The sequence below is a fragment of the Oculina patagonica genome, chromosome 10, assembly GCF_052425735.1.
Source record: "Oculina patagonica isolate OP01 chromosome 10, crgOcupat, whole genome shotgun sequence".
NCBI lineage: Eukaryota > Metazoa > Cnidaria > Anthozoa > Scleractinia > Oculinidae > Oculina > Oculina patagonica.
The window spans coordinates 2,948,859-2,957,544 of record NC_135767.1 but is presented as its reverse complement, the minus strand read 5'-3'; the positions used below and the strand labels follow the sequence as shown (position 1 = coordinate 2,957,544).

Genomic DNA, 8,686 nt, shown 5'->3' with positions numbered 1-8,686 from the left:
AATTCTCAATAAATTCTGTTAAAAACTGTGTAGTTGTTTCAATACTGATCTTAGACCCGATTTTCGTCCCAAACTTCCTCCTGTGGTCGGCTCCACACGAGCTCTACTAATCCGATGCTCACTCGGCCTTTTTAGCATCCTGTTCAAAGAAAGTAACGGCGCTCCATGTCGCTTTGGCAACTGAAGTCTTGCACCAGCCTTTTTGAGCGACTATTCCATACACAGACTCTTTCAGTAAACCCCAATTCACTTTGCAAACAATGACCGAGGCAGTGTATGTTACATTTCTGCATTTTTACAGGTCTTGTGTTGTTTGTTTAGTTACAACTGTCAAAGCACCAAAATGATCAGAGTTTCGATCTGCAAAAGTAAGACGAAGCTGCAGCGGCGTTTCAATTGCGTAACTGAAACAGAAGCTTCAAACTATTTTTCAAATTACTAATCTGCCGAAACACACGAGCCATTCCTTTTCGCGCGCTTACAACAGCCAGCAAAGTAGTGCTCCATCCTCGGTTTTATCTTCAATGTTCCACACATCTCTCGCGGGGGCTGAAAAAGAATGTGCAATGCATAAGAGAGAGATCTTTTTTCTTTTCACAAGTTACAAGAAGAAATTCAACCCCCTCGCATTACTCCTGTGTATTAGCTTGTATTGGTGTCGGTCGATGGAATAGCAGGCGCGGTTGTGTCACGCACACAGTAGGACATCTGTCGCGCGCGGAAGAACACGCGCGTACAATTCCATCCGATTGTAGGTGATTGCGTGACGTGAAACCCAGTCATGGTCACGCGGTCAGTAAGTTATCTTTCTCACGGGGAACGGAGTGCGCTGGGAGACTGATGTGCTTTCTAAAGATAAGACCGAAGGTTAACCAGCAATAGAAAGAAAGAAAATTGAGCTGGGAATTACTTTTATATCTAAACTTCGCATTTGTGTTAGTTGAATACCTGCAGTGAAAAAGTTCACTTCTCGCTTACTTCCCAAGTGTTTCCGCCCGTGTCAACACCATTGAGTTCAACTTGTCAGTTACGTGCACTTCAAACGCGCAACCATTGCATATAATTCCTGGTTTAAAGGCTCGTTTTTGGGTTTCTTTCCATTATATTTAAGACTCTCGCCTGTTGCGACTTCTCTCGTGTGGAGACTGGTGCGGAAAAATCGAAGGTTAAGTCGCCAAATGCACATACACGGCGCCGTTACACTTTATCGCACCAAGTCTTGGTCTTTTTAAGACGAGGGTCAGGTTAAATATGGGCTGATTTAAAAGTCTCAAGATACAATACGTTCATTCTCAAGCAGGATAATGACAGTGACAACAAAAATATTCAACTTGTAATGGGATTTTGCCCTTATTTACTACCAAATTCTCAGAACTTACACTAAAAGGAATGGGTGGATGTCAGTTAAAATATAGCTGGGCTACGATAAACATGACATTACAATAACACAATCTTCAGTAGAAACACAAAATATGTAACTGCATCTGAATTGACAATTTTGGACACAACTTGCGTCAAGTTTCCCCTTCTGGTACCAGGTGCTTTTCCTTAACCTTAAAATTTACAGCGCTAACTTGATAACATTATTAAATTCTTGGATAAAACGTGCTTTTCGAAGCGAGGAGCCTTCAAAAGCATTTTCAAACCAACGAGGGTTCGAGAATGCGCCAGAATAGAACTTTCCAGCAGCTCAAAGCGTACATGACTTTCTCGTACGGCTTTCTCTACTATTACAGTTCCCTGGCACGTAAAAACAATACGAACCGTTAGTATCCTGTAAGCAACACATTTCAGTTAGGTTAATGGTGTTGTGAGATTTTAGTAGTTTAAAACCGATAGTATCGTCTTTTAGTAGGTTTCAATACCCTTCATATTTACGACTTGCAGACTGATTTCAAATGGCTCTCACCACGACCCAAATTGATAATGTGACGTTTCGGCTTTGTTAATCGAATAAGCGCGATAAAAAGGAATTTTAAAAATGCCTACGCGATGCATATTTTTAACGTGAAAATGAACTCGGCTAAATGAAAAAATTTTCTTGATAGTACTAATTTTGTCAATCCCCTTAAATAAGGCCCTAAAGTTATACCACTTTGCGAGGGGTTCTTTATACGGTGCAGTGGAGAGGGGAAGGGAGGGTAAGGTGGCTATTACTTAAAAGTATAACGATAAAACTTCTTTCAGTGCTCTCCTCGCCCTCCACACCGATTTCGCCTGACATTCTATTTTTAAAACAAAGAGATTGGTAAGGGGGTTGTTAAGGATGAAAAGGGGGGCGGGGGGATATTTGGAGATTATAACTGGAAAAAAATTTTTTATGGGCCTCGAACTGGGGGGGGGGGGGGCAGTCAGAGACTCATAAGGGGATTGCACGTTGAGTCAAACGTTGCGTCATTTTATATTGTTAACAACGTTTTCGAGTCCGACCAACTGGACGAAAGATTTGTCATCGCCGTTTGGGATAAAAGCACCCTCTCCCGACGAGTCTGTTGTCTTGGGAACCTTGGTCTTAAAGCTTGTGTCTTGTTCTTTAATTCTCTTCTTGGGAGGAAGAGGCACCGCGAAAGGGCTCGAAGATCTCTTTTGCTCCGTAAGTGGAGGTCTTTCAGGTTTAAACTCGTTGTCCTCGTTGTCCGGTTTCGAAATTAATGATGGGTCTCTGATCCTCTCGATTTCTAAACGCCTCTTTTCACGGAGCTTGTTTACAGCGTCTTCTTGTGTTTTAATAAGTTCTTTTAGTCTTTGAATTCTTGCCTCCTGAGGAGAAAGCCCTGTTTTCTTATCGCCGCTTGATGTTGATGGCTTTGCTTCGGGAGAAGTGGTGTTTGTGGAGAACGCTGCGCTACTTGTGGATAAGCTGTCACCGCCTCCCGGCGTCGTACTTGCAACATTCGGACTTTCGACTGTTACAGGAAGACGCGTAGTTTCAGGCGCGTTCGAAATGCCCCTGGAAAGAGATGTCCCTGTGGCACCGACTATAGTACTAGCCACCAGTGGTTTCTGTAAGGCCGATGAGTCTGATAAAGAAAACCGCACTGGCGAAGAAATTGCCGTCGGCGACAATACAGTTGTTCTACCAGGGTGTGGTGCAATGGGCACTTGTCCGCTAGGACCATTTGCAACCTTGTTAACAAAAGTGATCTGTTTCGACGCAAGGGATGATCCTATCGAAGACGAAATTGGAATCAAAATCTTCCCGCCAGTCTGCACGAGATGTGAAGGAAGCGGTTTTCCACCGTCGGTTAACGACAAAAATACGACTGATTTTCCGTCTGGGCCGAGCAAATTAATCGCCTTCGGTAATGGTTCGCCTGGTTTAAGATTCAAGACAATGGACGTGGTAGTGCCAGGCTGCTTCATTGCAATCTGTCTCGGTAAATGTGCCCCTTGTTTAACTGGACTATTACCAGTCAAGGCGGTTGGCGGCGCCAGCGATGGTGATTGGCTATTGACAGCAGTTGAAGCTGTCAACAGCGGAACAGACTGTGGCGGTTGCTTTGGAACGCTGTCAACTAGCTTGACTAGTTGTGAAACGCCTGAAGACTGAAGATCTGACGCAGCAGTTGTCACGGTAAATTGTGTTCTTACTCTTGTGTCAGAAGCGTGCGGACTTGTCTTTCTGTCGGGCGAGTCTAAATTAAGTGTGCCTTCTGACCTCGTTGTCTCGCCTCGTGTCTTAACTAAAGTATTTTGCAACGAGTTGCTACCGACGCTGTTCGAAGGTGGACTTAAACTGTTCTGAATTGCACTCGTTGGAATTCCACTGGATAGTTTTAATCTCACCGAATCACCGCCGACTAAGTTCCCATCTTTGGCAAGAGCGCTTGGACTTAGAGTCACAGCCTTCCCAATATTGATTATCTGTGGTGAGCCTGCCTTTGAAGTAATTGTTATGCCCGCGCTCGAAGAGTCCTCGCCATTTTGTTGGTTGCCGTTCGTTGCTAGGGAATACACAGCAGAAATCAAAGGGAGTCCCCCATCATCATCCGCGATGAGGCTGTCGTCTATGAGGGGTGCTTGACAAGCTGCTGGCCCAGCTGCGGGCGCACCTGATTGGTTATCTTTGAATTGGCCATTTATTGGCACATCGCCATTGGAAGCTGACTTGGTAACCATCCCCTGTGGACTGTAAGGGAGACGACGTTCAGTTAGAACCAATTTTGCTTCTCATGCTCACCTCAGTCTTCAAAAGAAGAATTGATATTTTACTTATAGAATAGTTAATTATACATTATTGCAATAGAGGGAGGGGGACTTCTGTAGGCGGGAGTGGATTGGGCGAGAAGCGGGATTTCCAAGATTTCCCCCCCCCCCCCCCAACCCCAACCCCACACATTTGAATTATGCCTTGTTGTTGATATGCCAGTACTACAATAACAAAACAACAACAACAATTCTTCTAAGATTCTAAGCGGTCCGTCTTTCAAAGCTGGATTGACTTGGTCCCCAATAAAGGTTAGTCCTCATTCGAAGTTATAATAGCCCAATTTCGATATATTAAAATTCAGCCTAAAACAATAGACCTCAGGACGAGGCTCCGGGGACCAAACTATAGAGTTTGTGGGTTTTATTCCCCGGAGCTCTCGTAGTGATGTCTATTGTTTTAGGCTGAATTTTAAAATATCGAAATTGGGCTATTCCCAATGTTTCGTTTAAAAATGGAGTGAAGAAAAAAACCCTGGTCATTTCTTAATTCAATAGGGGGTAATCGAATCCCGTACAATCTAGTGCTTCCTACTTTAATTATTAAAGTAAATATCACAGTTACCTTAAAAATATTCCCGCTGTTCTCAATGAATAATTAAAGACTTAAAGGGTTTAGATTTACATTTCACTATTTTGACGTTGTAGTATGTTACTTCTCGCCAAACTGTTCTAAGCAACGTCATAGAATTAACAAGCAAGCAATGGACAGGGTTCGCGCAAAATATCGGGATTTGTCACTGACGAGATCAAGAGTTATTATTGTTTGCCTACTGCACGCGAATTTTTTTTTTTTTGCTGTAATGGGAAGGGGCACAAGTTTATCAGTATTTGCAGGTAGTTATTTCTTAACAGTAGTTATTTGTCGGTGACGTAGTGATTTCTTGGTAACGGTTCCACACTGAAGAAGTGCTATGCCCGAAACGTTTGTGTTTGTGTACACAAAATGACTCTTTTTACACCATTTTTTTTTGGTTTATAGTACTATTTTTAAAGTGTCACGCATCAACTGGAATTTTTTTTACCATTAGTGGTCTCTAAGCCAATCAGATTGGAGGGAAAGACTAAATAAACCAAATTAAAGAAAAATTGTCGGGATAGGGATGAGCGGAAAGAGGTCATTTCAACAATTTCAAGTTGGTTGGGTACATTTTTAAAGCCACAAAGGAAAGCTGTCGTTTTCAGCGTTAACCGTTTGTCATCGGACGCAGAACACCAGCCTTTTTAAAACTTATCGCAAGAACATTTCAGCAAGAGGATTTATCGTTTATAAGGCTCAAAGCACACTTCCGGGTGTTCAAGTTTCAGTTTTCAACCGTACATAATACAAGCGTGACGTTTTATATCCGCGTTTGAAAGCGTTTCGTTTTGATTGTTCAAGTGTGGATGATAGACCAAAACACGTCAGACGGTTTGCGTTTTTAAACAAAAGCGAAGAACTGTGGACGGGACCTGAGGTTAGTGGACGTCACGCTAACGGATCTATCCAATATTTCGAGACACCTCGAGACAGTCACGAAATGATTTATTCCCAAGAATGAGATCCACTTACAGGCTCAGTGACCTGGCAACTGTGTGTGTTTCACTCAGCAACAGCGCGAGTTCGATAGACGAAACATATGAAATGGTGCGTTTCGTTGGCGGCAATCACCTCATACCTATCAAGCGCGAGTAGAATAATGGTTTTGTCAATTTTGTTGCTCTATTTTATTAAGCTTAATTAGTTTATTAAGATAGTTTATAATTTATTCATTATATTTAACCTGGTTCTACTTTAAGTACTTTCATGTGATTTTCTTTTTATTTCCCTTTACTTCGGCGGAATCCCGATTTTCCCGAACCTCCAAGGGAAACGAAAATTGGTTTTGAGGAATCGGGAGTTCGAAAAATCGCGGGTCTAACTGCAGTGTTTGAATGAAGAAAGGGAAACCACTTAGTTCGAGAAATTGACGGCTCCAGAAATCGGGATTGCACTGTATTTCTATAGTTTTCGTTCTAGGACGTGATTCTTTTAAAATGTAGTTTACGTGAGTCTTGAGTGAAACTGTTGTTTAGGTGCCTTTCAAGAGAGAATTTTTTTTAGCGTTTTCTAATGCGAATTTCGCCTCCGCACAGTTAAACGTTAATTATTTACATATCAAATTTCAACATTTCTTGTGGACGTAGTACGTTGCCAAGCAACAAAGTAAACAAGCACCTGTATCAAAGGTTTCATTTTTTTCACCGCTTGCCTCTTACGTAATACAAAGGGGCAACAGCTAAGGAATAAGAATTAATTTTTGTAGGCTGTCGGTTAAATTTTAATTGGGTATTTGACGCATCACACTAAACGCTGCTTTTATAGGCTTCTCTTTGGCTGTCGATAGTTTCATCTACATCTGTACTTGATCGAGTATAGAAAAACATTCCCTTTATTACGTAATCGGCGGTTTAGTCACTCAATCCATGATTAAAATTCATGTGACTTTATCTGAGCGTGACTAATGTACCGGATGTAGGGGTGGAATATTACAAATGATAATGTACCCCTCGATGTAAATACGTCACAGATAGTGAGTATCAAAGAAGTAAAACAGGCGAAATACATGTTCTTTCTAATCTTAGAGATCATTTTTTCCTTTTGGTTTATTAAACACTTCTCTGGTGTTTTCCTACCTTAGATAACTATTATTTTGAGTTGTATTTAGATTTAAAGGTAAATTTGTAGATCGGAGAAAGCCACTATAACATAGTGTGACGTCACATGGTTAAAATTTCCTATTCAATCACGAGACATAACAATGGGAAAATATATTGGAACAATTGATTTTTGAATAATTCACTTGAGTCAGCTTTATTAAAACTCAAAACTACATTAAGTGAACTGTTGAATAACCAGCGGTAACATCCAAATTTACTCAGTAATAGTTAACAGTTCTTTTTTTCAGACTTATTGGCAAGCATTCAACCGTGTAATACTGAAGATATTACATAGGAACGCAAAGAAAATAAGAGTTAATATTTCTACCACTATATAGCAGGCCTTTAACACCATGCAACTCCCTTTGTAAACAAGGTTTAAAAGGCTTGAAGTACGCATGTTCGTATGACATCATATTATGGGATACACCGGATACAACTTCGAGACAATATGCACGCTCGCTTGATGAAACGAAATGTCTTACTTGTTTTGCGACTTTGGAATGCTAGCGGCTTGAATTATAAAACATTCCGACGATGATCCACCAGTTGCCTTTAAATAGAACTTTCTGTACGCCATGTAATTAAAGAGGTCGGGATTTAAATCTCTTCGGCGGCTGAATGTTTATTTACATTTTTTCCGACGTTCATAAGCTCTAATGTATAGGTAGTTTCGTTTCTTTAATTTGCTGAAAGCTTTGCGGCTTTTCGCTGAAGTGTAGTTCGGCTTTTAAAACCTAGGACATGCACTGTACTTGTGAGAAATTCTGATTACTACGTCAGGAAATATAATTGATTTTGTTTTTGTTCGCCCCAACCCGTTGAAACTCAAACTCTTTAATATTAACAGCAGAAATTTATACTCAAGTCGGCCACTACGATAGAATTACACAACTATATTTTATGCTTCTATATTTCTATTATCCACTAATTCTTGTAGAATTTGTGAATGAGCGCCCGGAAACGTTTTACTCACAAATTTGAAAAGACATTCATTGAGAAGTTAGTTTTACAAACCAAATCAACACATGTCGTAGTCAATTGTACGGTAAAAGAAATGAATCGACGTCAGATCGTGTTCCTACCTTGATTGCACATTAGCCAAGGAAATATTTTCTTCTCTTGTCTTCCCCGTCAAATCTTCATTCATGGATCTTAAAGATATTATTACTGGAGTCTTCTTGGAGGCTGCGAACTTTCCAGACGAGTTCTCAATTTCCATTGATTCGGCGCGCGGTAAACTTGGCTCGCTTGATTCAAGACTTACCTACGAAAATAAAACACGGGTATCACAAATACTTGTCGTGAGAAACTCAGTCAGGCTTTCTCTCTTCGTTGCGAAACGCTGTGTTGTTTTACAAGTCAAACTTTACCGTAAATATCTGTTCACAACGCGAAGAAATCAAGCAAGTTTTTCTTCAACTGCACGCGGAGCGATAAACAACAAGAACAACACGATGCAAACTGAGCCGCTTCGCAGACGTCTGGCTCTCAAATTGCCGACATTTCATCTCTTAAAAGCTTAGCTTGGTCCAGGATAATTATGTCGACAACAACAACGGGCTTTTGGTGTAACCAGGGCAGTTTTATGATACAACGCCTCAGCTCTTCTCATTCCGACTTGCTCGAAAATCCGCCAAAATGCAATTTGCATTTTTGTTCAGCGGCCAACGTTTCTTTCATTCGCGCAGCTGTCAATCAAATAGAACAATGAAAGTTTTCCGGTTGGGTGCACATGACTCGTACTCGCGCCAGATATTGGTTGCATTTTATTGACAGCTGTCAATATTCAACCAATCAA

The 8,686-nt window shown here is 41.1% G+C and overlaps 1 protein-coding gene across 1 annotated transcript; it reads right to left on the bottom strand.

The window, feature by feature from the left end:
• Positions 1 to 2,311: 2,311 nt before the first annotated feature.
• LOC144627929 (uncharacterized) lies at positions 2,312 to 8,510 on the bottom strand. The gene is made up of 3 exons (XM_078485953.1): positions 8,259 to 8,510; positions 7,971 to 8,152; positions 2,312 to 4,129 (listed from the first exon to the last, which is right to left on the bottom strand). Exons 2-3 carry the CDS (start codon positions 8,105 to 8,107, stop codon positions 2,395 to 2,397), a joined length of 1,872 nt encoding a protein of 623 aa, XP_078342079.1. The 5' UTR covers positions 8,108 to 8,152; positions 8,259 to 8,510; the 3' UTR covers positions 2,312 to 2,394.
• Between the last annotated feature and the right edge of the window lie 176 nt (positions 8,511 to 8,686).

Excerpts from the sequence above, each read along its gene's own strand:
- LOC144627929 (XM_078485953.1), bottom strand. The coding sequence starts at position 8,107 with ATGGAAATTGAGAACTCGTCTGGAAAGTTCGCAGCCTCCAAGAAGACT. Across the intron at positions 4,130-7,970 it reads TTGGCTAATGTGCAATCAAG|TCCACAGGGGATGGTTACCA; the intron begins GTAGGAACACGA and ends TCTCCCTTACAG.